The sequence below is a fragment of the Halichoerus grypus genome, chromosome 13, assembly GCF_964656455.1.
Source record: "Halichoerus grypus chromosome 13, mHalGry1.hap1.1, whole genome shotgun sequence".
NCBI classification, from domain to species: domain Eukaryota; kingdom Metazoa; phylum Chordata; class Mammalia; order Carnivora; family Phocidae; genus Halichoerus; species Halichoerus grypus.
Window position 1 is genome coordinate 71,541,613 of NC_135724.1, and position 27,936 is coordinate 71,569,548.

Genomic DNA, 27,936 nt, shown 5'->3' on the forward strand with positions numbered 1-27,936 from the left:
AGGGACATGATGAACTAATCAATAAATAGATGCAACGTGACAATTTCAGCCAGTGTTTAAGCCTTGAAGATACTAAAACAAGATGCCTTTCAGGACTGGAGGCAGAGGTGCCTTTTAGATTTAGTGGTCAGTGTGATTAAAAGGAGCAGGGCACTGACATGACCTAACACACTGATTCAAGTTATAATGGGCTGCCAGAGAGAGTCCCCTAGAATTGCAGCCATTCGGGCCAGGAAAATAGTGGACTGGACCAGGGTAGCAGCAGTGGAGACAATGGGCCCTATGGTTCAATAGGTGCTGGGGCAAAACGTGTGTTCCCCTTTAAGAATCCGGACCGCAGGGGCGGGGCAGAGGGCTGCTAGGGCCCGCCCAGGGCCGGAGGCTGGACGCGGGAAGAGCCGCCCCTAGGATTGCGCGCGCGCCATGCGGGGGCGGGACTTGGGTGAGCCCGCATGGCTGGCTCGGGCCCCGGATGAGGAAGTGCGGGGTGGGGGTGGGGGGACTCGAGGAGGAAGAAAACCATAGAGACGAAGAGGAGGTGGCGGCTGGAGCGCCCCCGGGCTCTCTCGGCTCGGTAGGCTCAGGTAGCTTTGGCGGCGACGGGGCTGCGGCTGCAAAGGCCGAGCTGGCGGGGCGAGCGCGGGCCGCGGAGCAGGCCTCAGGGTAAGAGGCCGGGGGCGGGAAGGCTTCGGGCGCAGCCGCCCCGCCCCACTCCACCCTGAGGGGACCCTCCGCCTGGCGTTGAAGGCTGAGGGGGAGCCCGGGGCCCCCTCCCTCTTGGGGCGCTGAAGGGAACGGAGGCTGCTCTGCGGGCGGCGGAACGACCGGGGGAGAGGGAGGAGACCAGGCCCCGCGTCGCGAGGGGGAAACGGCTTCTCCAAGTCATGGCTCCGACGGGGGAGAGATACTCTTCAACCTCGATAAGGCGGGGGACCCCCAACTTCTTGAGGAGGGCGACGCCCCTTGTTGTGGGCGTACGCTCTTCCCCAGCTCCTGTGCGTTTGTCAGCGGCGCGATACCCGCTCCCGGGGTGTGAGAGGGCGATTCTAAACTTATTTCAATAGGAGGGGTAGTAGATAGCCCCTCAACAAGACCTTTCTCCCGAATTTGCTCAGCGCTCCCCAGATGAAGAGCGAGACTCAACTTGCCTAAAAGTGTTGGGGGGGGGGGGTCTTCCTTCCCTGTAAAAGAGAGACTTACCTTCTTTCATTTATTTTTCACCTTTACCCCTAGATATAAAGAGGAAGACCCTGAATTTACTGTGTGGTATTAGAAGTCAGTCTCTTCCCCCCCCACCCCCAATCATGTCCACCGACGGAGCCTCGCTTCTCTTCCCTCAAGTCTCTTGGTGTGCAATGAGCTCCTTTCCCTTGCACAGTTAAGAGCATGGCGTCTGGAATGTGGTAGTTGCAAGTCTGTCTCCCACTTCCCATCTTCGTGACCTTGGTTAGTTGTTTAACCTTTCTGAGTCTCAATTAGCCCATCTCTAATTTGGGTCCTCTTTGTAGAGCATTGTCTTGAGGGCTAAGGGAGAATTTGTGTAAGTGCTTAGGACATTAGTAAGCTTTTGGTAAATTGTTGCTGTCATTGTTACTTAATTTGCTGCTGCTGTTTTTGTTGTTTTTAAAGAAAGAAAACTAGTATCTTCCATAGAGACCCACATTTTTCCATGCATGCCTCCTCCCATCCCCACCCCCACATCACAGGTGTTCAACCCATCCTTTCTCACTGGAAAGGAGACTTTTCCCCACCCTGGGGTGGAGAAAGGCATATTTACTCCCTTTAGATTCTTCCATGCTCCCCAAATTAACAAAAGAGGGCCTCAGAATGATCAAGAGAAAAGACTTTGTTTTTGGAAACAGGTCTATAGTCCAAGAGGGAGGGAGGGCTGATACTAAAAGCCAGCCTTCCCTTTGTCCACAGAAGCTATCACTTCTTCCTGACTGGTTAGAGATATCCTCTCCCACTCCCCCTACCTGCTGTAGTGATTAAAAAGCTTCCTGCTATCTGCACACCTCCCCCTCCTCAAAGAGGGAGCTTCCAACTTCTTTTTTTCTCTCCCAAGAAAAATAAGACTCTGTACCTTTGAGAGGAGGACTCTTTCCTGCAGTGTATTTAGAGTGGCACAGATGGTTTCCTTCTCTTCTTCCTTTGAAAAAGAAATGAAAATCTTTTATGCAGAAAGCCTTTGTCAGAAATCAGGAGCATTTTCGCTGTTTCATTCCCCATGTGGAGACAGAGGGATCCTTTTTCTGCATGCTAATAAAGGAAGGAAAAAGGAAACAGTGCTTGATGCTTTTGAGATTTCCTGCACACTCCATGTTGAAGAGCTGGGCCCTGTTTAGTATATAGACTTCCCTACCCGACTTTCTGTTTGTCTAGAGATCTCGTTAAAAGATTCTTCTTTCTCTGTCCCTCAAGAAGAGGCCCCTTCTCCGAATGCCCTCATGGAGGCATTGGCTACAGTGTCCGAATCTTGGAAAAGAAAGCCCCTTTCTCAAGGTGAAAGGAGTGTTGTGAACTTCTGAGGGCCTGATCGATTTTGTGAGTATTGTCCCTTGACACAAGTGTGGCAGCACCCGGTGTTACTAACTGTTCTTCGTTTGGAGCAGCCCTTTTGCATTGGAATTAAAGACCTTCAGACTGGGGATTATTGGGCACATGGTTTTCTGTTCCGCTGTTTTCTTTGTTTGATTCTTTTTTCTACGTTTTACTCATTGCTGTAAACTTTGTACCCCCAGAACTTTTGTTTTAGGGAGTGTTTGAACTACTAAGCTGAAAGGGCCACTTTGTCAAATTTGTAGTATTATAAAATGTATTCTAATGAGATTGAGAACTGCAGCAGTATATTTTCTTTTTTTCATGTTTTTGTTATTTGGTAGGATAGGAATTAACACTGCCACTAAGAAAAAGCTTTCCATCTTTTTTGTGTGTAAAGTGTTCTTAAATTACCTCCTATGCCCTGAGTGTCTGCAGTGGGGCTTAGTTGGAGCTCTACCACCATTATTGGTATCTATAGATGTACTTTGAGAAACAAAGAGAAATAAAAAAGTTACCACTTTTAAAATTTTTTTTAAAAAGATTTTATTTATTTAACAGAGAGAGACACAGCGAGAGAGGGAACACAGCAGGGGGAGTGGGAGAGGGAGAAGCAGACTTCCTGCTGAGCAGGGAGCCTGATGCAGGGCTTGATCCCAGGACCCTGGGATCATGGCCTGAGCCGAAGGCAGACGCTTAACAAAGTCCCACCCAGGCGCCCCGAAAAGTTATCATTTAGGGTCATGGGATGTTTATGGGCGGCAGGACCCTTTGAGGTTATTTTGTTTAACTTGTTCTTTTTACATGTGAAAAACAAGCCCAGGAAAGTTAAGTGACACATTCAAGGCCGTACAGCCAGCAGGATAGGGACCCTGGTCTCTCAATTCGCAGACTAGCAACTAGATTGCTTCCCAGCATCGCTGTTGGATTTGACATAGAAAGGTTTTGAGATGATTATTCTCAATTCAAAAGAATTTCTTCTTTTATTGGGATAACTTTACTGCATACTCCCTACAAATATGGGTCTTTTTTCAGGGATAAGTCCATTCCCTAAACAATCTAATTCTCATTTGTGTCATGGTAAAGATGACAAGCCAGTAGCAGTTGTAAGAGTTGTTTGTGAATCTATGATTTATTTTTTGCTTATACCTCAAACTAGATATTTATCCACTGTGCTCACCCAGTAGGTTGGGTATAAGTCATTAGTAAGGATTAAGCTATAAATCCCTGCCTTCATTTTATGAGCATATGTAACTCACTGTTTTCTCTTCAAGTTTACTTAACGCTTTAATGTAAAAATTTTTATGGTTGAGGCAGAGAGCTGACATTTGGAAAGATACTGATAAAAATAAAGGGATAATACACTTACCAGTTATTCTTTATTCCTATTTGGATCTTGGGAAACTATTTTTTAAAATGTTTTAACAGAAGAAATACATATTTACTGTAAAAAAAAAAAGTAACAACGTATAAGTTGTTTGTGATCTTCTCACTCAGGGTAATACTGTTAATATTTGGATTATATTCTTTCAAACAGTTTTCCTATGTTCATATTTTACCAAAATAAAAGAGTTTTGATGTTTAGTTTGATAAACTATCCCAGGCAGCCTTCTTTGTAGAGTTATGTTTCTCTACACCATCATTTTAATTGTTCCAGTGTATTTAGAAATTTAGTTTTAAAGAACTTGAATGTCTTGTTAAAATTTTGTTCTGTTCCTGCAGTCTGTAACATTACCAATATTTTAATAGATGGCTAAAATAAGAGTTTGGTGGTGCAAGCTAGTGAGCTGAGAATAATTTTAATCTGCTGCTCTAGGCTTACATCTAAATATTACTTCAACTCTGATGGTTCCAGCCGAGACACTCCCTGTTCTGGGTGACTCAACTGCAGATACTGCTCAGAAACTCAAGGACCCAGGATGGGGCAAGGAGAAAAGGAGAGAAGTCTGTTTTGGTTCAACAGCCAATGTGCTTAGTTGTTTTACAGGTTGAAAGTTCTTAGAATTATATTTTTACCAAATAGAAGATTCAAGAGGTGTTTGGCTTTTGTAAATTGGAAGTTATTTGGGGGGAACCAAAGCCTTAAAAATCTGTTTTGACCAATGCCAGTTTACAGCACAGATGCATGCATAAGAAATGTAACGGCACTGTTTTCCTTGAATATCTGGAACCAGTCTATGTGATTATTAATATTGCCTCTTCATGATGCAGATCTGTTTAGTAAATGTGTGTTTGTGCATGATCCTGTGTTTAGAACAAATCTTGAATTAAGGCCATGGGGATGGAAAGGAGTGGGATTTGTTAGAGACACCGCGGGAGTTGAGTACGTGGGCTACAAGTGCTAATGGAACAACAGGTGGAAGGTCAGATGTAGTTGTCTCTGGGGGTTCAAGTCTGAGCTCTAGAATAATGGGGGTGTTGTTACTGAGAGAGGCAACAGGATAAAAAATAAACATGTAAGTTTACTGAGAACATCTTACTCATCTTCGTTTCTCATAGCTGTTTGTATGTAGTAAGACTCAATTATTCATTGGGTTGAATGGGTTCTATCTTAGACATGTGAAGTTTGGGAGGGGTACCACCCTTATAAATGAAACATAGGTCAGGAATTTGAGAAAAGATGGGGGCTGGGGACAGGTGTTTTTGTTTTAAATCAGCTTTCAGATATAATTTGCATATCATACAATTCACCAACTTAAATTGTACAATTGAGTGATTTTTAGCATAGTCACAGAGTTGTGTAACCATCACCACAATCAATATTAGGACATTTTTATTGCCCCCAAAAGAAACTCTATTAGCAGTCACTTCCAGTTTTTCCAGCTCTCACTAAGGAACAGCTAATTCACTTCCCAACTCCATAGATTTGCCTACTCTGGGTATTTTATATATATGAGAACTTATATGGTTCCTTGTAACTGGTGTGTTTTACTTACCGTAATATCTTCAAGGTTCATCCATGTTGTATCACAAATCAGTATTTCCTTCCTTTTTACAGCCAAGTGATATTCCATTGTACGGATGTACCGCATTGTTTATCCATTCATCAGTTGATGGCCTTATAAGCTGTTTCCATTTTTTGGCTATTGTGAATAGTGCTGCTCTGAACATTTGTGTACTAGTTTTTGTGCATATATACCTAGGAGTGGAATTGTTGGCTCATGTGGTCACCTATACTTAAAGGGACAGTTTTGAGTCATCCACATAGAAAGGCTGCAAAAACGATGAGATCATCGGAAAAGTGAAGCCTGGGAGGCGTGTCAAGGATTAAACTTTTGAGAACACTCATACCTTAGTGGCAGGTAAGGGAGAGGAGCTCTTGGCAAGAGACCCAGGGAGCCGATCTCCATCAACAAACCTGCTCTTCTACAGTATCCTTTCCTGCACTTACTCTTCTGGTCTGTATGTGGTGTGATAACCAAAAACTGGATTGTATCTGTTGTTGGGAAAGGGAAACTGAACCAAATGAAAATGAGCACCTCCTCCCCTTTTTTGGCATCCAATAGTAATTCTACTTTAGCTGTTAACCCCCACATGCACACACAGACACTAAGTGGCCTAAAATCTAAAGTGCCTCTAAAAATATCCAGGAACTAGAGGAGAAAGGGGAAGATTGTAGCTCCAGAAAGGATATGTTTTTGTCAGCACCATTTATGAAAGTGTCTCATTTGATTCTCACCATACTTCTGGACACAACAGTTTCTCTCTCCTTGCTGCTTTTTTGGATTCAGATTTTTTCATCAGCCTTCCTGTGTTCTCTAAACTTAATGGACCAACAGTCTGATTTCCTATAATTTCTAGTATTTAAATTAGTACTGTCATGTTATATACTTTTACGTTTGGGGAAGAGTCCTTCAAAACATTAAGGACACCCAATGGGTGAAAGCATAGGAATGTGCGTAAGTAAACTATCCACCACAGGTTGGAAAACCAGAAGAAAGGCAGAATGGTCCAAAGTGAAAGGACCTGTCATCTGTCCCGCCTCAGCCCCCAGCTTCAGTCTTGATAGCACATGTCAATGGATGGGATCTTCTGTGCAAGGAGGAAAGGTTGTAAACCCATGAATAATCAAGGAGCAGGTGCTTCTTGACCTGGAGGTAGAGCAAGTGCCTTTTGTATAAGTGACGTATGGGCTCCCCCCCAGAAAATCAGGGAAGGAATAGAGACAGGGTCCAAGGAAACTGGAAGGCAGCTATGCTCACCACTATACCACCAACGCGGGGTCCAAGGAAACTGAATTGTAAAGATTTACATGGTGTATTGGAGAGTCCCTCCTGCTCAGAAATCTGAATGTGGTCAATGGAGAAAAGGTGAGACAACTCAATAGTCAAAACAGTTGGGTAGCCAACAATGGATTTTGCTTGTATGTAATATGTTTATTTTGGGAAAAGATGGATGTTAGAAAGTGGTAGGAGTAGAAATCTGCTGGCTTTCTGAACTGTCCTTTCCTGTGTATATTTTGGCCAAAGGGATTTGCCATCAATACCTCAGGTAAATCCTTGTTACGAACTCAGTTGCCAGAAAATTCTCACCTTTTCTCTCCTTTTATTAGGATTAGGGAAAGCATCAAGAATGAAAGCAAGTAGTATCTTATTTGGTTAACCAGTTTCCACCTTGGTTAGGTCAAAGTGGATTTTGTTGTGGAAACTGCACACATTTGGTAGGCTAAAATGGAAAGGTTACCAATCAGGAAACCCTAGTTCCAAGTGTACCATTCCCTAACTCTGTGTGTGTGTGTGTGTGTGTGTGTGTGTGTGTGTGTTTTAACTTTAATAATGTAGTTTTATGAACTAAACAAATATACATATTTTAGCAAATAACTCATGTTTCCACTATCCATTGCAAGAGGTGGAACATTCCCAACACTGTGGAAGCCCCTTGGGTATCCCCCCCCCGCCCCCTCAGATAACCCTGTAATGTTTTAGGCAGGTCATTTTTACCTCTTCAGTGTGATGTTAGGATCTATAACGGGATGGTGATAGCTGCTCTACTTTGCTCACGGGGTTGCGAGAATCAAATTAGTTGTGTCTGTGAGGGCACTTGGAAACTGAATAAAAGAGAGGATTCTGCTGAAGGTCTGGTTTAGTAGTGTCTTGTGCCAGTCTGGGTAGACACAGCTCAAGTGTTTGGTAAGCAGTAAAGGAATGGAATTCTGTTGTCTCTAAACTTTCATAGAGAATTATTCTTGAGGAAAAGTCAGTATATTAAATTCCTCAGAATCCCTCAGTATATGTTTATTCCACAAGTATTTGCTGAGTACCTTCTACGTGCCGAGCGCCTCTCACAGGCAGTGGGGATAACAGCAATGAACAAAACAGGCAAGGTTCATGCCCTGAAAACAAGTAGAAAATCATCTTTATCTTCTAATTTACATCATTTCTATCCTTGGATGCTCAGACATGTCTTATTCTCATCTACATTTGCTGGCCCTCCAGGTTTAAATTGAGAATTGTTCATAAGGCAGTATTTGAATTGAGATTAGACAGATGTCTATTAAAGGTTTAAGGTATTTATTTTTCCACTAATTCACAGTCTTTAAGGAGGATGTTTTGGTGCCAGATTGTTGTCAGCAATTGAGGTGGAATTTTTTGTCCTTATTTTAGCCAGTTTTAGCTGAAACAGCTTTCTTCTACCCTGCAAGGTTTTAAACTTTTATCCCTTCCTTTGATTTGTGTCAGGGTGAACCGTTTGATGTAAAAGACTTGACTCCATAATCTTCCATCTGCCCTAATGCTGTCATCCGGAGTAGAGACTCAGCCAGTTCCACTTGATTCCTCCATGTCTGCCGTGGTACAGGAATTATACTCTGAACTCCCTGTGAGTGTCTCCAAAGAGCTTCATGCTGACCCTGAGCCAAGTGTGATTCCAGATGTAAAAGCTGGAGCCTCAAGCTCTCTTATAAGTCAGAGTAGGGCAGTGCCCTTGGAGCTGCAGAGGACTCGTGCGGAAAGTTGTTGTGAAGAAACTTCTGGCGCCTTGGATCATGGGGGTGAGCCTGGGCGGTGTGGGCTGGTGGACTCCACAGCAGGAGGTTCTGTGGCTTCTGGGATCTTGGATAGGGAAGAGAAAGCCAAGAGCATGGAGCTAAAGGTCTTCAGAGATCAAGGGGACCAGGCGGAAATTGTAAGAGACCCCTGTGAGGGAGCAAAGGAAGACCCACATCAACATTCCACAGCTACTGAAGAAAAGATCAGCCCAAGTCAGGTAAGACATGAGATCTCAATTCAGATGAGTGTGAATGACAGCTTTCCAGAGTAACACTTCACATGATAAAGTACAGATGCTGACAGGTAGCTTATGATTTGTTCTTGAAACATTTCGAAAATGTTGAGTTTGATGTTAACTTTCTTTTGATGATTTTTTAAAACATTTGTGTCACATCAGACACTTGAAGAGAGGAAGTGCTTATCTAATGAAAAAGTGTCACTTCTCAGAAGCAGCTACTGTATGTGGAATGTTGAGTCTTATGGTAGTCATGTGATATTTCTGCATCTGATTTTGAGAAATGATGGGCACTCATTCCTTAAGTTTTGGTAGCATCACAAGTAGGATGGAGGGATATGTCACAGAAATATCTCTTGAGGGACTCTGCTGACCCAGGTAGGGCTTCATAGGATGGATACCCTAGAGGGATCTCCATATTTCAGGAGCTGGTCCTTAGCTTTGCAGGTCCAGAAACTTGACTTTTATTTTTTAGTATATCAGAGGTTATCGTCTCCAAAGGACTGACCCATGCTAATCTACTTCATGAGAGACTATAAATCAGAAAGCCAGTTCTTTAATTCACAGTGAAAAGTGGAATCATTACTTTGTAGGAATGGTCACACTGGCTGATCAGTATGTCTTCTCCCTGTAGGCAAGCCTACATGGGAAGTGAAATCTCTCTCTGTAAGTGTGAAATTAGAGTAATAGGGTTCAGGTAGGTAAAACTAATGATTAGTGAGCTGTGATAGCCTGAGGAACCTAGACTCCTAAAGGAATATACCTGCCAAGTACACTAGAAAACTTACTTTCTCCTCTGGATGGTGCCTTAGACCAGGGTTCAGCAAACTTTTTTCTGTACAGGGCCATTTTAGACTTTGTAGGCCATAGGGTCTCTGTCAGAACTACTCAGCTCTGCCCTTGTAGCATGAAAGCAGGCATAGACAATACATAAATGAATGAGTGTGGCTGTATATCAGTAAACCTTTCTTATAAACACAGGTGCTGGCCCATGGGCTATAGTTTGCCAACCCCCGCTCTAGACCCTGGGCTTTCTGGGCTAAGCTCCATTTCCCACCATATAAATATGTCATTTGTTTACACAGGTTACAGGGCAAAATTGATTGTTGTTAATAGGCTTCATACATTGACCGTAGTTAGGAATAAGTGAATCTTTAGATAGCAGTAATTAAGTAACATATCAGATTTTATGCTATGATAACCTACTCTTAAAAATATAAGTGAGGTAACAGATTCAGGATCTAAAAATTTCTTACTTCTTGATATGGTGGGCTCGGTCTAATAAGATGAAAATTTTCTGTAATTTACCTAAATCTTCATGTAATATTTGGTATAAAATAAAAGTACGTAAACATGAATTATGAAGTACATAATGAATACAGTACATATATATATATATGCCTCCCAACCTAAGATCTAGAAAATTACTGTCCCTTTCTTCCTCCCAGCTCCACCAGAGATAAATACTATTTTGAGTTTTGTAAAGCAAAATGAAGTTTAATAGATACAAATGTAAGATTTTTTTTACTTGGTTCCAAAAAGTGAACTTCATAAGTGAAAAAAAAAGCAGAAGTACTTTTGGAGAAACAAAAGAACTATAGGCTTTAGCTAGTCAATTAGAATTAACTTTGTGGGATAGCCACCAAGAAAAGCCAGTTTGCTCTTAAATGTACATTAACAGAAATGTGTTACCTGGACTGAGAAGTAACAGTTGTAGTCTGTTGTGTGTTGGTTAGTCTATAGTTAGAATATCACACTCACAGGCCCCTCTCCCCACCCCAGCACTCAGATAAGCTCAAGAGGCCCCTGTGGTGGGGAGGACAGAGGGAAAGCAAGGAATGTGTCAGGGTTGGGGTCACTGGCCAAAGTGGATCCTGTCCTCTCCTCCCCATGCTGAGCCTGGTGTCACATGTATCAGGTGTAGGAAGAGTATAGAAAACCAGAAATGCACTCATGATAAAGAATTCACACTAATGACAAAATCTAAAAATACACCATTAGAGGCCAATTGCTTGGGTGTGTCCTATGAAAGAAGAATCAAGAGAAGCCTTCAAGAATTTGGAAAGCTGTCAAGCAGAAGTGGTTCTATTGGGCACAGGCTCCGTAAAAGACTTAGTGAAAGCTCAGTCATTCTCAGGTCACAGGACCCTTTGAAAATCTGAATGAATACTGCAGATCTCTCAGAAAAGCAGACTACTATTTCAGAAGGTTTGCAGAGCCCGGACATCCTTGGACATCAATATAAGAATTCTTGCTAGATTGGCAAAACACCACAAACAGACAAAACACAATTGATGAATTAAACACGATTGATGAATTAGGAGAACATTTTGCAATATATATCACAGATAAAGGACTTATCTCTCTAATATATAAAGAACTCTCTCTTTTTTAAAAAAGGTTTTATTTATATGAGAGAGAGAGTACACAAGCAAGAGGAGGGGCAGAGGGAGAGGAAGAAACAGGCTCCCTGCTGAGCAGGGAGCCCAGTGCAGGGCTCAGTCCCAGGACCCTGGGATCATGACCTGAGCCAAAGGCAGACACTTAACCAACTGAGCCACCCAGGCACCCCATAAAGAACTCTTTTTTTTTTTTAAAGATTTATTTATTTGACAGAGAGAGATACAGCGAGAGAGGGAACACAAGCAGGGGGAGTGGGAGAGGGAGAAGCAGGCTTCCTGCTGAGCAGGGAGCCCGATGCAGGGCTCGATCCCAGAACCCTGGGATCGTGACCTGAGCCGAAGGCAGACGCTTAATGTCTGAGCCACCCAGGCGCCCCTTAAGATTTTATTTTATTTTATTTTATTTTATTTTTTTCTAAGATTTTATTTATTTGACAGAGAGAGAGCGAGAGCAGGAACACAAGCAGGGGGAGTGGGAGAGGGAGAAGCAGGCTTCCTGCTGAGCAAGGGAGCCCGATGTGGGACTCGATCCCAGGACCCCGGGATCATGACCTGAGCCGAAGGCAGACGCTTAACGACTGAGCCACCCAGGCACCCCAAGATTTTATTTTTAAGTAATCGCTATAACCAGTGTGTGGTTCGAATTTACAACCCTGAGATCAAGAGTCATATGCTCTACTGACCAAGCCAGCCGAGCACCCCACTAATATATAAAGAACTCTTAGATTCAGGAATGGAAAACCCAATAGAAAAATGAAGGAAAGACTTGAATAGATGATTCATTTGTGTACATGTGTGTGTGTTCGTGTGCTTGTTCCTAAACACATGAAGAGATGGTCACCCTCACTTACAATTAGAGAAATGTAATTTTAAACAGTTGAAATACCACTTTTTACCTATTAGACTGGAGAAAATGAAAAATTATAACAACATATCTGCTTGGCAAGGCTGTGAGGAAAAAGGTGTTCTCACAGGTTGCTGGTGGGAATGCATACTGATAAGACCTTTCAGAAGAGGAATTTGGCTGCACCTAATCAGAAAGCATATGCTCTGACCTGTTGACCTAACATTCTCAATTCTAGGAATCTACCCTGAATATATACCTCCAAATTATAGAAATACACATACTCAAAGTTAGTGTTTGCAGCATTGCAAAATGTTGGAAGCAACCTAAATGTCCACATATAGGAGAAAGGTTGAATAAACCATAGTGTATGGTACATCTATACATGGAACACTATGCACCTGTAATAAAGAATTGAGGAGGATTTCCATGTACCAATACGGCGTGATTTCCAGGTGTGTCATGGCTCCCCAAGACTACCTACAGGTTTGGGGATTCCCTGGAACTCACAGGACTCAGCACATGGTCATATTTGTAGCTAAGATTAATTGTAACAAAGGATATAAAGCAGTCAGCAAAGGGGAAGAATGGTGCAAAGTCCAGAAGATCTCAGGTGCTAGCTTCCAAGAGTCCTCTCCCACTGTAGTCACATACATACACATACTTCTCCAGGAACAAACTGTGACAACACATGTGAAATGTGGCCTACCACGGAAGCTTTTTAGAACCCAGGGTTTTTACTGGGTGCTGGTCACACAGGGATCTTCTTCCTGGCACATACCAAAATTTCAGACTTCCAGAAGGAAAGCAGGTGTTCCAACATATACCCCATTATCATATGGGTGCACCAAGCCACTCTTATCATTAGGGAATGTTGGAAACTCTCCCAAATATAAGTTCCCAGATGAGCCAAGGCAACCCTTGCAAGCAGGCCTTTCTAAGGATAACAGGCCTGCTGTGTTAACTCTTTTCTGCAAACTGGGATATGCTGGTAAATGAAAAGAGCAAAGGGCAAGTAAACATCTATTGTATCCTCTCTTTCATTCAAGAAAGAAGGGGAGACAAGTATACAAGTATCTGCTTGTTTGTATAAAGCACACACGTGTACACATAGGAAGGATAAACCAGAAATGAATGGGTTTGATTACCTGTAAGAAGCCACTGGGAGCAGGGTAGAGAGTGCGGGAATGGGACAGAAGGAACAGGAGGAAGTGTCACTTCTCTGAGTACATCTTTTTGTATTGTTCTGAGGCTGTACCTGAAGAATAACTAACTAGACAACCAGGATGTGAGGGGAATCCAGAATTAAATAAAAACTCTAACAAATGATTCTTAACTATATTACAAATGAATAATGAAACCACACTAAGGGAGGGGAGATAAAGAAGAAAAGTAACCCAAGTACCTTTGGGAAACAGTATTTTGACTATATACTTTTAAGTCTAAATCCAATAACCCCCCCCAAATTATTATTATTATTATTTTTGTTTTTTTGAGAGAGAGAGAGCATGCAAGCAGGGGGTTGGTGCAGAGCGAGAGGGAGAAAGAGAGAATCTTAAGCAGGCTTCATGCCCAGTGCAGAGCCTGATGCGGGGCTTGATCTCCTGACCTGAGATCATGACCTGAGCCGAAATCAAGAGTTGGACACTTAACTAACTGAACCACCCAGGTGCCCCAAATTTTAGTAGATTTGTTTTTCACAGGGGTGTGACTTAGCAATTCCTAAACCACTGTATGTGTGTTCTAGGATTGAGCAAATAGGTAAGTATTGTGAATAATGAGAATGAGCCAGGCTTCTTACTAATAGAACAAAATTACAGATAGGGGTGGGTTGAGGGCTAGAATGAACCCTGTGGTGTGGAACTAGAATTGGAGTTATCAGTATGAACTTCCAGTTTTTAATATATGTAGATAGATAGAGAAATGCGTACTATACATGTGTGGGTATGTGAGGTGGGGTCTAGATGGAGTGGGGGGGTTCTAGATACAGTTTTCAATATATGTAGGTAGATACAGAAATGTACTATATATGTGTGGGTATGTGAGGTGGGTGACACCTCATAGCAGCGAGTTCTTGGTTTCTAAATAACATTTTCCAATTAAAGGAACCAAGACTTTCTGGGAAAATGTTTTGGAGGCTGGCACAAGAGAAAATACAAGATAAGTTTGGAACAGTTTATGGCTAATGCTTAGAAAATTAGGAGACCTAACAAAAGGACACAGGAGCCAACTTGAAAGGACTCCCAGTGGCTAAGACTGGGACAATTTGAGCTTAAATAATGATAATAATGAATTATAACTCATAGAATAAAGCAGGTATCATGAGCCCATGCTGATATAAAATACTTGAATAAATAACTTGAAAAAAAAAGTTCTTAAAGAATTCTAGTTAATAAATATAAAAGGAATCATGGCAAGAAATCTCCATCTGGCAACCATCACAGTAATAGTCATCTCAAGCAAGAATCCTCAATGGATGTTAAAACTAGTGGCTAAAAGTTTAAATGAGAAACAGGTATTTACATTGTCTCCAAATATCTCCCCCATAAGATACTTAGTAGTTACATAGTAACAGAATCATTACAAGGTATACAAAGGAGAAGATAATCACAGTGGAGAAACCTGACAGACCCCCACCTGAACCAAGTGTTGGAAGTTCACCTCCACAGGAATGAGACCCCCCCCCCAAAGCCATGTACCTCTTGAGAGGATCCACCGAGAACCAACATCACTTCTGTGAGATTCCTGCCGCCAAAATGCATAACCATAATCTGATGAAACATCAAACCCAAATCGAGGGACTTTGTTTTCAAAAGTGTCAAAGTCACAAAAGATGAGTATCTGAGGAACTATCTCAGTTTAAGGGAGAACTTAAGGAGACATGATGACTAAATCATCATGGGAGCCTGGATTGGATCCAGGTCCTGAAAAAGGACTTTGGGAAGCCATTAATAAGAGTAAATTCTATAGTTAATATTATATTAATAGCAGTTTGCTGGTCTTAATAACTATATGGTGGTTATGTGTAAGATAGTAACATTAAGGAAAGCTTGATGAAGACCACAGAAATTTTTTGAATGGTATTTGCAAACTATTTTTTAATACACCTGAGAAAAATTACCTCTAAATCAATTGTTTAAAAACATTAAAAATTTTTAAATATAGTAATAGTAAAAACAACCAAAAAAAACCCTTCTTATTTGAGGGAGACAGAATTTAAGTCAATAGGAAAGGTACTTTTTCACATCTAGGCCAGTTTAGAAATGGGTTAGGTGTGGGGAAGTCATGTTTCTGAAGAGGCTGAATGACTGAATGTCCGGAATATAGCAGAGGGGGTTCTAGTTTGGACAAGCAACCTGAGAGCTGTTCTTTTCCCATCCCAAGGTTCTGTGATTTATTTTTAATAGCCTTTAGCAGCATTCCACAAAGTTCTTTTCCTTCGGCTGTTCCTCATCTCAAACCAGCAAAGAGGCCCAGTTGGGCACTGCCTCGGGTTTGCGGCACAGTGAGTACTCAAAGATTACCACTTACCCACTCCTCTGTTCCCTCTGGACCAAAATCCGTCACGACAGGAAAAGTAGTGACTTCAGCAGAACCTGGCTCCAGCAATAAGAACTTGCTGTAATTGTGAAAGACAGACACCTAGGCTTCCAGGGCATGCATTGTATGAATCGAATGAATTTAACAGAGTCCAGTTTGCTTGGTGAATTTCCCAGTTCAAGGAGAAGGACTGCACTCATTTTTAGAATTAGAAGGTTGCACTTTCCTATATCATGATTTCTGATGAAGCCTAAACTGGTTTAAATTCACTTGTTTAATCACATTTGAAGTCATTATAGGTTTTTGTTGTTGTTAAAAGAAAAAACAAAATGTGTTATTTTATGAAGCAACTTATTTATTTTTATTTTTTTTAAAGATTTTATGTATTTATTTGACAGAGAGAGACAGTGAGAGAGGGAACACAAGCAGGGGAAGTGGGAGAGGGAAAAGCAGGCTCCCTGCCGAGCAGGGAGCCCGATGCGGGACTCGATCCCAGGACCCTGAGATCATGACCTGAGCCGAAGGCAGACGCTTAACGACTGAGCCACCCAGGCGCCCGACTTATTTTTTTTTAATCTTTTTTTTTTTCCCAAAGATTATTTATTTATTTATTTGAGAGAGAGAGACACAGCGAGAGAAGGAACACAAGCAGGGGGAGTGGAAGAGGGAGAAGCAGGCTTTCCACACAGCAGGGAGCCCGATGCGGGGCTCGATCCCAGGACCATGGGATCATGACCTGAGCCGAAGGCAGACGATTAACAACTGAGCTACCCAGGCGCCCCTGAAGCAACTTATTTTTAAATGTTGGTGTTAAATTCTTTTTTTGCTTTTTTGTATTGTGGTAAACGCACATAACATAAAATTTACCATTTTAATCATTTGTAAGTGTACAGTTCAGTGGCATTAAGCACATTCACATTGTTGTATAACCATCAACACCATCCATCTCCAGAACTGTTTTCATTTTCCCAAGCTGAAACTCTGTACCCATTAAACACTAACTCCCCATTACACCCTCCCCCCAGTCCCTGGCTACCATCATTCTCCTTTCTGTCTATGAATCTGTCTACTCTAGGGACCTCATCTAAGTGGAATCATACGGTCTTTGTCCTTTTGTGACTGCACTTAACATTTTTTTAAAGATCCACTTAAAAAAATAAAATATTCTAACCATGAAATACTTCAATCATTGAAATACTTCAATCGTGAAAAGGAGAACCAGCAAAAAATAATTCTTTCCTGCCTTATGATTGTGTCAAAAAGGCATAAAAGCTTATAATTAATAATTTGGTGCTTTGATCAGGAAACTATTCTGTTATTGAGGAGGAGAGAAGAAGGCCAAAAAGGAAGGAGGGGAAAGTATCAGAACAGGCTCAGTGGCGGGGACAGCTGCAAGAGTCAGACTGAATGGTGAAAGAAAGAATTCAGTTCTGAACTCACTTGTAGGACAAAGGTCAACAACTCTGGTGTACGCAGAGGTTACCAGCCAGGATGTGGACAACATTGGTATTATTTAAGAATAAGATAGAAAGAGATGGGTATGTGATATTCCACATAGATGATTTAACATTGAAAACTATACAGTGAGTGGTTGTTTCTTTTTTCCCCCTTCAACATATGCTTGTTCTTTTGTTTTTCTTGGTACTTAGATAAAAGCTGTAGGGTGTTTAAGTTTTTATATATTTTACTTTTTTTTTTTTTCTTTTACCTCTCATAGTGGTTGATGTGCCTGCATTGAATGTGTTATAAAAGCTTTGGTTCCAGGATATGATACTTTATTTGTGCTCAACACAGACAGAGAAAAAGTTCTGATTGTCTGTTATTTGTTAGCTGCACACATGAAGAGTCAGTATACATTTTTGACAGATATTTGAAGCTGTCTGGACAGGGGACATCAAGTGAGGACGCACAGTGGCTGTTGATCACTTGAACCATGTTATGCTTTTGGAGAAACTTGTTTTTTAATGGCATGTTCATCAGACCCAATCTTGTGCAATTTGTATGGCTTCACTTAAATGAAAGCCCGTTGAACTAAATGCCCATTAAGCTTATTTACTTCTTACCCTAAGACTCTGTGATCCTACACGAAATTTGTGGTAGAGTATAGGAGCTTGCTATTTGCCTAAAAGGATATCTTGGTGGAAGGAATTCACATTCGGTGATTTAAAGGTGGAAAAAGTCTGAACTTCGTGCTGTTAGTAGTAAAACCGGTGGCCATAACCTGTTCTCCAGGTCTGCCAGGGCACTGTTGTCCACACAGTGATGGTTTGCCCTGTAACATCTCATGTTGTTAAAAGTGACAGAAAATTGCCCAAAGCACCAGTGGTGTATTGCTGAGACTAAGATAGAACTTTCTCCTAATTATTATAGCAGTTCTCAGATAATCATTTGGGGGGGGGGGTTATTATCAAATGCCTTTCCCAGCTAAGGTGATCAGTGCCTTACTTAAAGTCACCAGTTGTTTCCCTGAATTGAAATACGTGAAGGAAAATTCCTTTTTAAGCTCTGTAAGGATGATTTAAAGTTACTGTTCTACAGCTGTTCCTTTCTAAATATGCAAGGGGTAGGAAACTGAAAGATCCATTTAGAGATATAAAAGTTTCTTTTATTTTCAGAGTATTCTTCACTATGAACATAATCATGGCTATTTCTACAAATGCCACGTAGTAGGAAGAATCTCATTTGCTGCATATTGTTGCCCCATCATTGCACACTTCAGTGTATAGACAGTCCCATCTGAAGGTGGGGCAGTCACTGCCCTTCTTACTCATCTGTCTCTGCCTCCAGCTCAGGAAGCTCAAGTTTTGGAGGAGTTCAGTGGAGTCTGGTTACAAGCAGGACTCACAGCTCAGAGATAAATCAGGCCCTTGAGGAGCTTGTAACTTACCCTGCGTAAAAAGCTGAAGAGCCTGATGTATATTCATTTCCTTCCTTTAGATATTTGTGTTGTTCTCCTACTCTAAACTAGTCTCACAGAAATGAATCAGAGAATTGCATCTTTTCCAGGACATACAACTTTTAATGGGAAATAGATTACAGATGAACAGTAAGAATGGTTTTTCAAGACCTTTCTAAAATCTGTCACCACTTTGAAGTATCAAAAGTTAATTTTAATTCTAAGCACTTGGCAGGAGGATAGTATATTGGATGTGCAAGGCAGAGAATCTGTTTGCTGTTGATTTGAAAATGAATTTGTACTGTTTTGTGGCATTTCTTACTTTATACAGCTAATAGAGTATTATAAACTATAGCAGTTACCTCACTTGATGGTGAAAGAAGATCTTGGAAGTTGATTCATTCAAAACAGATTTTGCAGAATCTAGGTGGAAGAGAAAATGTTTAGGACTCTACCTCTAAAAATCCTGAAAGTTAGAACATTTAGCCTATAAAATATTACAAGAAAAGGAAATTGATAAATTTCTGCAAGTGTTTATTATATGATTAGCTGACCTTGAGGGGGTTGGGGGAATGACAGGATCATTACGCTGCATGTCCACTGCTTGCAGGTGGGCTGTTCTGTTCTCTCATCCACACTTGAGGCCCACACTTGGTAGAGTTCCCACCTGATATGGAGATTACCCACCACTGTGGTGGTGGTAGTTGCCAGGGGAGGGGGGTCCTCGCATCTGACCTCAGCCTCACAGTCTGTTTTCTTTTCAACCCAGTCAATTTCTGATCATATTTAAGACTTTGAACTTTATAGGGCCTTCAGCCGTCTGAGGGTTCTTAACTCAGAACCTTTTAAGAGAAGTCAGCAAGGCAGAGGGAGAGGGGAATCACTTACTCCTAGCTTCTGCTTCTCTTCTTCCCTATTACAAATCGTGACTAACCAAGAAGAAGGGGACATGGCTGAAGCAATTGGCTTGGCACTCCACCAGGGTATTTTGAGTCCTCCAGCTAAGAACCTTAGAGCAGCAGGTGGAGCAAAACTAAAATTCCAGCGGCCCCTCTAGGGGCAGGAGTCAGTATGGTTGGTTGTACAAGCTTATCACAGTTCATTCTGAAGGAACTATATAGAACTTGTATGTTGCTGACCTGAGCTCAGCTCTTACTTTGCAGGCCCAAAAAAGCTTAGTCAATCCAGATGACATCCTAGGATCTATTGGTGATAGTTCTATTTGGCTTTTCTCACAGAAAGGGATAACAAGTGTCTAAGCTCTAATGGATGATGAGAGCTTCTGTTTATGGAACACCCAGTGCTGACAGGGTGTCTTGCTAGGTGTTACTGTGGTCCCCATTATTCTTATAGCCAACTTAAGCTTGTTCTTAGTGCTATATAGCTAGTAGATAGGAGTCCTAAGGTTGGAGCAGAGCCCTGTCTGACTCCTCATCCCATAATCTTTTACTCCAGCACTCTGCCTTTTCCATAGAGTATTAACCTGAAAAAGTAATTCTGAGTAGCGTCTAATGTCACACCCCATTCAGCCTGAGAACTGGAACAGCAAGAGAAGTATCATTTTGGAGAAAGAATCAAATGTAACTACAAATAAAGATGTTTCCATAATCTCTTATTTTGAAATAATTTGAGACTTACAGAAAAGTTGCACAAATAGTACAAAGAATTCCCATATACCTTTCATGCAAATTCCTCACATGCTAACATTTTACCACATTTGCTTTTTTTTTTCCTGAATAATTTGAGAGTATAGTTGCAGACATGTTGCCTAAATATTTCAATGTATATTTCCTAGCAAACAAAGACATTCTGATACATGACCACAGTAAGTTGATCAAAATCAAGCAATTAACACTGATCCAAGTATTTTTATTTAATCCACAGACCATATTCAAATTTGGTCAATTGTTATACTGATGTCTTTTGCAGCAAAAGAAAAGAAAATAGTTTTTTTGGTCTAGGAAAAATCTAGGATCACTTGTGGCATTCAATTGGCATGTCTCTTTAATCTCCTTTAATATGTAACAGTTCCTCAGCTCATGACCTCGACACTTTTGAAGAATACAGGCCATGTATTTTGTAGAATTTCCCCCAGTTTGGACTTGTCTGGTGTTTTCTCATGATTAGATTCTGGTTATGCATTTTGGCAGCAGGAATCCCACAGAAGTGATGCTGATTCTTCTTGGTCCATCCTCTCAGGAGGCACATGGCTTTGGGGTGCTTCATTTCTGGGAGGTGAAGTCCATACTTGGTTCAGGTGGGGTCTGCCAGCTTTCTCCACTGCGAAGTTACTATTCTCCCTTATGGAATTATTAAGTATCTCCTGGAGAGATACTTTTGAGACTATGTAAATATTTCTGTTTCTCATTCAAACTTTTAGCCACTAGTTTTAACATCCATTGATGATTTTTGGTTGAGATCATTATTACTGTGATGGTCACCCAGTGGTGATTTTCTAATTCCATCATTCCTTTTATGGTAAGTAAGAGCTTTCTCTTCTCCTCCTTTACAGATAAGTTCGGTCTGGCATCATGCTAGAACTCATACTTCTTTGTCAAACATGGTGGTGTTACCGTAAATTATCTGGGAGATACTTGTTTTTAAGTTCATGCTTTGCAAAAGTATTCCACACTAAGGGAATGAAAAAATAGTCCTGCTTCACATGTGACAGTCCATGCTCTCAGTTCAAATGATAATGTTTTATTTCTGCCTGTATCCACCTTTTCTTGCCACTGCTTTTATCTTCCCTCCCCATTCTGGGTTCTGTTTCCACCACAGAACTTTGCCTAGGGTCCAAATGGCTTTTGCTAGCTTTGAGTTTGTTTGAAGTGCTATAAAAATTATCTAAAGATATAGTAATGATACTACTATCTGTAGATTTAGATGTGTACCATGTCAGTATCTTGCACTTACCAATTAAATCAGTGTGAAAAAAACCTTAAATCTTAGGGCAGGGGGAAAGAGGTGACTGAGAAGGAGAGCTTAGCATAAGTAGAGATCTTAGTTCTATCAGTGTCTCCTAGCTGGTAAACCTTCCCTCCTAGGGCTTGAAGCCATTTGCTGCCATGACGTGTACATTCTGCCACTGACCCCTCCCATTTTTCTGAATTTCTTCTGTAGGATAAAACTGGTTGTCATTGATGGTGTTCTCCTTTGCATGCTCTCCCTCCAGTGAAGGGAGATGAAAAGAAAAAATAGCCCTTCTAAGAAGTTCGGGAACAAAATGCATACATGATCTCTAGAGTGGTTGAGGATTGAGATACTTCCAGTTTGGTGATATTTTCCTTTCAGATGAAATTAAGGTTACGTTGCAGCAATGTGTTTCTTGATTCAGAAGGTATTTAATAGGATCAGCATTTTAAGCCTCTGTTACTGTCCAGACCTCAGGAAACTTGGCTTTTCAAGCTCAAATTCTAGGGAAGTGGCAGTTTTTATTGATTTTATTTCTTTAAATTTGAGGCTTCCTTCAGTTGCCAATCTTTGTGACTGCTATCAAATTTCCAGGAATCCTACTAAAGAGGTTTCTCAGACGGTAATTTGCATTCATGAGTTCAGGTATCTCTGAATCCTCCCTGACCACTGGATTTTCTTCCCGCAGGAAGACCTCCTGATGCAGTCAAGCAAAGAACGTTTATGCACGGGCCTCCCTGAAGACTGTCTGAGGAGCAAAGGTATTTATTTTTCTCTAGTCTTTTCCTTTTTCTACTTATTACACACTGTTTTAGTTCACAGTTTCTTTTTTGCATCAGGAATGCAGGTCCCTGCCTTGCAAGATGGACTTAACTGTAGAAATTCTTGATCTTGCCCATTGACATACTTGAAGATACCTAATATTATTGAGCAGTGCCTTAGGTTTTCTTGTTTTTTGTTTTAATTTTTTAAATTTATTTATTTGACAGAGAGAGACAGGAACATAAGCAGGGGGAGTGGGAGAGGGAGAAGCAGGCTTCCCGCGGAGCAGGGAGCCCAATGTGGGGCTCGATCCCAGGACCCTGGGATCATGACCTGAGCCAAAGGCAGACGCTCAACAACTGAGCCACCCAGGCGCCCCTTCTGTTTTAATTTTTTTAACTTTTTTTTTTTTTTTTTTAAGATTTTATTTAAGAGGGAGAGAGGGCACGCAAGCAAACATGGGGAGGGAGGAACAGACAGAGAAGCAGACTCTCCGCTGAGCAGGGAGCCTGATGCAGGGCTGGATCCCAGGACCCTGGGATCATGACCTGAACTGAAGGCAGACACTTAACCGACTGAGCCACCCAGTTTTATGTAATGAATGAATATAAAGCCTCCCCTTTTATATAATGAATCCCTATCGATGTGAAAACTTTTATTTGATTTTATAAAACTAAACTGCCTGTTTGGAAAGGTTAACATGAATGGGGAGGAATTGACCCAGTCCAGTTGAACACTGTGGAGTGCATCCTGTTCCTGTTCCCCTGGACAGGGATGGGAGAAAGCGTTCACTCCAGGTCACCTGTCAAAGCAGTTTCATTTCCATTACTTCGTTTTGCTTCTCAAAACAATGAATGGATATAGGCATCTGAGATATCACCTTTAGATTGATTGATTGATTGATTGAGGAGGAAGCTGAGACCCAAAGAAAGAGTGCTGAGCCAGGATTTTCTCCCCAGGCTGAAAATAATCTTAGGTAACTGTAGAAAGGACTATGTCTATATATTATGCAATTAAAGTTGAAAATACAGAGTAATCAAAACCACAAAAAAAAGGAAAATACAGCAAGTATGTTTAATTATATGAACATTTTGTGATAAAACATCAGATTTGACTCTCTACTTCTTGGCAGCCCAGACAGAAAAGGAAGCACAAATTGTCCTTATGAGAAAGGGTACTTGTCCCACTTTATCACCCTGTTTCCTGCTGCTGGAGATTTCTTCTGTGGCTCAAAGGCTTGGCTGTCCAGTATTGATTAAAACTCTGAGGATGAGAAATGTCCTTTTGTACATGTCTCACCCAGTTCCTAGGGCCTTACTTGGGACCATTTTAGCCCCCCACCCCCGCCCCAAATATCTTTTCAGCAGGGCTCCAGTATTGCTATATTGAGTCTTTGGTATATATATATATATTTTTTAAGATTTTATTTATTTGACAGAGAGAGACACAGCAAGAGAGGGAACACAAGCAGGGGGAGTGGGAGAGGGAGAAGCAGGCTTCCTGCAGAGCAGGGAGCCCGATGCGGGGCTTGATCCCAGGACCCTGGGATCATGACCTGAGCCGAAGGCAGATGCTTAACGACTGAGCCACCCAGGCGCCTGAGTCTTTGGTATATTTTTGGTATATTTTCACCCACATCTTAGCACAAGTTTAGTGTCTATTTGTTGAACTACACTTTGATTTAATAACTAAACTGACCTTTAAACAGGAGAATTAGGGGGTGCCTGACTGGCTCAGTTGGTAGAGCATGCAACTCGTGATCTCGGGGTCATGAATTTGAGCCCCATATTGGGCATAGAGATTACTTAATAAAGAAAAAAAAAATTTTTTTTTAAAAAAGGGTGCCTGACTGACTCGGTCAGTAGAGTATGTAACTCTTGATCTTGGGGTTGTAGGTTCGAGCCCCACGTTGGGTGTAGAGATTACTTAAAAAAAATAAAATCTTTAAAAAAAAATAAAAAGAAAAACAGGAGAATCAGTTATTTTCTATGAGGAAATCTGCCTTCTCAGACTTACCTGGTTACTGTCCACCTAAAAATCTGGTCTACATTGGACATGGATAAGATGAGTTCTTCAGATAAGCTACTTTGTGGCATTTTTCTTCCTGATCTAATACCATTCTTTAATGACTTAAATTGGGAAAATGAATTATTTTTCTTTCTCCAAAGCTGTGTGCAAGGTTCTCAGTTTTAGATGGAGGAACTTGAAAACAGCAGCTCTACTAGAGCTTTAAGCAGCAGTGACCTAGTGCCTGACTGTGATACGTTCTTCCATTCAGTCCCCAGAGAGCCTTCAAAGGTGTCCCTTTGTTACACATGAGGAAACAGCCTCCGCCCAAGCAATCATAGCAAGCAGAAAGGAAGGTTCTATGAAGGCAGGTCTGTGAAGACATGAACACACAAGCTGCTGCCGATTTCAGTTAAACAGATACACATGCTGTCCTGTAATGTGGCCAGCATCTCAGCTCGCTTTGTCAGGGTTAAGGTAAAGCATCTGGCAACCTGTCATTTCCTACAGAATTGAGAAGTAAATGATGTTTCTTGGAAACTTGGTTGTATACTCCCTCTGGGAGCCCCAGCTGCAGAATTTTCACTCTGCTCCAGATCCTGGTCCCACACATTTTAGATGTAGATTTCCCTGATAAAAACTAGTATACCCTTCCTACTTTTGTTTTAAATCTCTACTCTGTTGAATGCTGTGCAAATTGCTTACAGAGTTTTATTTATATTCCATTTTGCTTATTCTGAATGGGGGCACCTCAAAGGTCAGCACTGTGTGATAATTTATAAATTTGCTGAGGAATGAATTTGGGTCCCCTGCACTGAGGTGTTCAGCAAGTGAACCTAAGGCTGCCACACTCTCCCCTTGGTGTATTGTTCTTCCTTCTCTAAATAAATGTCCTGTTCACAGTACTTCCAAGTTAGTGTGATATTCAGAATTTTTAGGTTCTTTACAGTCATGTCTGCTGTAGCTCAGTTAGGTGAAATTAGAAGAAGCTTAATGCTTTAAAAGGACATTTGTGTTAACCGAAAGTCATCTTTAATTGGTAGGATGCTATTTTGCAGATCATTCCTTATTTCTTGATTGCTGTAGGGCAGGCCCGTGAGAAGTGGGCATGGGGGAGCTGTGATGGGTGTTGGATGAGGGGCCATTTCACAAAGGGAGGCTGTCCTCCTGTCAGACACTCTGCTGCCTCTCCTCTTCTACTAGTGTAGCTTTTCTAATGTGGCTTTTTCACCATAATTCTGTTTAATATTTTACAGAACTGACATTATCAAGTTTTTTTGTTTGTTTCTGTTGTGTTTTTTTGTTTTTTGTTTTTTCCTGAGTTCCCTGTAACTGGCTTGGTTTGGGAAGGTTGTGACTTAATTCTCACAGTAGCAATCTCCACGAAGGCTTATTTGGGAATTCTCTGAAGTAGGAGAGTCACAAGAAATTGGAAGAGCATTGGAGGGAATACATTTTGACGCAGAGGTGAAAGCAGTCAAGGAGAGAAAAGATACCTTATATAATTTTTGGAACTAGATAGTTTGAATTATTTAGAAGAATTAGAGTTGAAACAATCTTTTAAAGCCCTCTATGTCTGTCATACAAATAAGTATTACAAGTAGATGGAAGAAACCCCATCGATAAACTCCTTATGCTTTGTATGAGTCTAGATTCTTGGAGTTTATTGATTCTTTTTAATACATATAATTGGGAAAGAATATTTCCTGTTTATATTCCTTATTTATGTCATTGTCCTCCTATAATTTGCATCTTAGGGGGAGAAAAGTTGAAAAATCAGCCAGTACCACACCCATTTAATAGCATGAAAGAAGTGTGGACATTTTGGGTACTGAATTTTTTTTTTTACTTTTTTTTAAATTAAGGTATAGGGACCCCTGGGTGGATCAGTCGGTTAAGTGTCTGCCTTCGGTTCAGGTCATGATCCCAGGGTTCTGGGATCAAGCCCCGCATCAGGCTCTGGAGCCTGCTTCTCCCTTTCCCTCTGCTGTTCCCCCTGCTTGTGCTCTCGCTCTCTCTCTGTTAAGTAAATAAATAAAATCTTTTTTAAAAATTAAGGTATAACTTAACCTACACTAAAATTCACCCTTTTTTGTGTGTACAGCCCTGTGAGTTTTGACAAACACTTGTTCAGTTATCACCACAATCAAGATATAGAACATTTCCATCACCCCAGTGATTTCTCACAGGCTTCTTTTATAGTGCATCCCTCTTGCCAGCCTCAGCCATTAGCAGCCACTGATCTTTTTTCTGTCCCTATAGTTTTACGTTTTCCAAAATGTCCCATAAATGTAATCATAGAGAAGCCCTTTTTTTTTTTTTTTTTTAAGATTTTATTTATTTATTTGACAGAAAGAGACACAGCAAGAGAGGGAACACAAGCAGGGGGAGTGGGAGAGGGAGAAGCGGGCTTCCCGCTGAGCAGGGAGCCAGATGCGGGGCTTGATCCCAGGACACTGGGATCATGACCTGGGCGGAAGGCAGACGCTTAACGACTGAGCCACCCAGACACCCCAGAGGAGAAGCCTTTAAGTCTGGCTTCTTTCATTTAGCATCGTGCATTTAAGATTCATCCATATAGCTGTGTGTATCAGTACTTCATTGCTGCTTCTTGCTGAAGAGTATCCTGTTGTCTGGTTGTATCACAGCTTGTTTATTTCCCATTGAGGGAAAGTTGAGTTTCCGGTTTGGGCAATTATGAATAAAGCTGCAGTGAACGCTTGTGTACGAGGTTTTGTGTGAACATGAGTTGTCATTTCACCTAGGTGAATACCTAGGCATGACACTGCTGGATCATTTGGAAAGTGTGTTTATTTTGTAAGAAACTACCAAACAGTTTTCCAGAGTGGTTGTACCCTTTGGGACCAGTAGTACATGAGTTCCAGTTAAGGAGTTGAATCCGGATTTGGCAAGCCAGATTTTCAGTGGTCAGAGAAGCTGAGGAGGTGACAATAGCTTGTAGGGTTGTCTGCTGTCTTCCTACCTCTCGGTAGTCTTTGTGAGCCTCCACACAGGAGAGCTTCCTTTTATAGAAGACATTACAATATTGCTAACCCATTGCACAGCTTTCTGAGGGGGATGTAGGATATGCCAAAACGGATGTCATATTTAGTGTCCACAGTCTAACCACTTAATTTTTTGATCCAGGAAAAGGTTTTGACAGAAATGCTATTGAATCCTTGTCAACCTCCAGCATGTCTGTCCCCAGTTATAGTTATATGGAAATAACACCAAAAAAAAGTCTTTTAAGTTTTCTTGTATTACTTATATTATGATTGGAGTGTAAGCACTTTTTAAAAAACAATTTTATTGAGATATAATTTACATCTATAAAGTTCGCCCATTTGAAGTATACAGTTCAGTGGTTTTCTTCTATACTTACAGAACGCAACCATAGCCCTAATTTAATTTTCATCACTCCCTAAAGAAACCTTGTTTGTATCCATTAGCATTCATTGTTCATTCCGTTCTTCCTTCTCCCCAACCTCTTCCAGCTACTAATCTGCTCTTGTCTCTATAGATTTGCCATTCTGGACATTTTATATAAATGGGGGCTGGTATTTTATGACTGCTTTCACTTGGCATAAAGATTTTTAAGGTTCATCCATGATCTAGCATATATAAGTGCTTCATGTTTATGGCTGAATAATATTCCATTGTATCCATTTATCTGATGGACATTTGGGTTGTTTCCACTTTTTGGCTATTATTAATCATGCTGTTGTCAGGATTCGTGTATAGGTTTTGTGTGGACATAAATTTTCAGTTCTTTTTTTTTTTTTTTTAAGATTTTTTTTTTTTTATTTGGGGCACCT

At 41.2% G+C, this 27,936-nt stretch overlaps 1 protein-coding gene across 10 annotated transcripts in view; it reads left to right on the forward strand.

Annotated features, from left to right (window-relative positions):
* Positions 1 to 439: 439 nt before the first annotated feature.
* Positions 440 to 27,936, forward strand: part of PRR14L (proline rich 14 like) — a 71,323-nt gene continuing 43,826 nt past the window's right edge. For 3 of the 10 annotated variants that reach the window (XR_013443457.1, XM_036074608.2, XM_078060732.1), the window contains exons 1-3: positions 440 to 663; positions 8,217 to 8,742; positions 22,041 to 22,113. Coding sequence is in view for 9 of the 10 variants with exons in the window: in XM_036074608.2 (XP_035930501.2) it covers positions 8,269 to 8,742; positions 22,041 to 22,113 (547 nt within the window). In the remaining variant the exon portion in view is untranslated. Of the gene's footprint in view, positions 664 to 1,233; positions 1,447 to 2,421; positions 2,545 to 8,216; positions 8,743 to 22,040; positions 22,114 to 27,936 lie in introns of all 10 variants that reach the window. The other 7 variants (XM_036074607.2, XM_036074606.2, XM_078060730.1 and 4 more) reach the window with 7 other exon arrangements.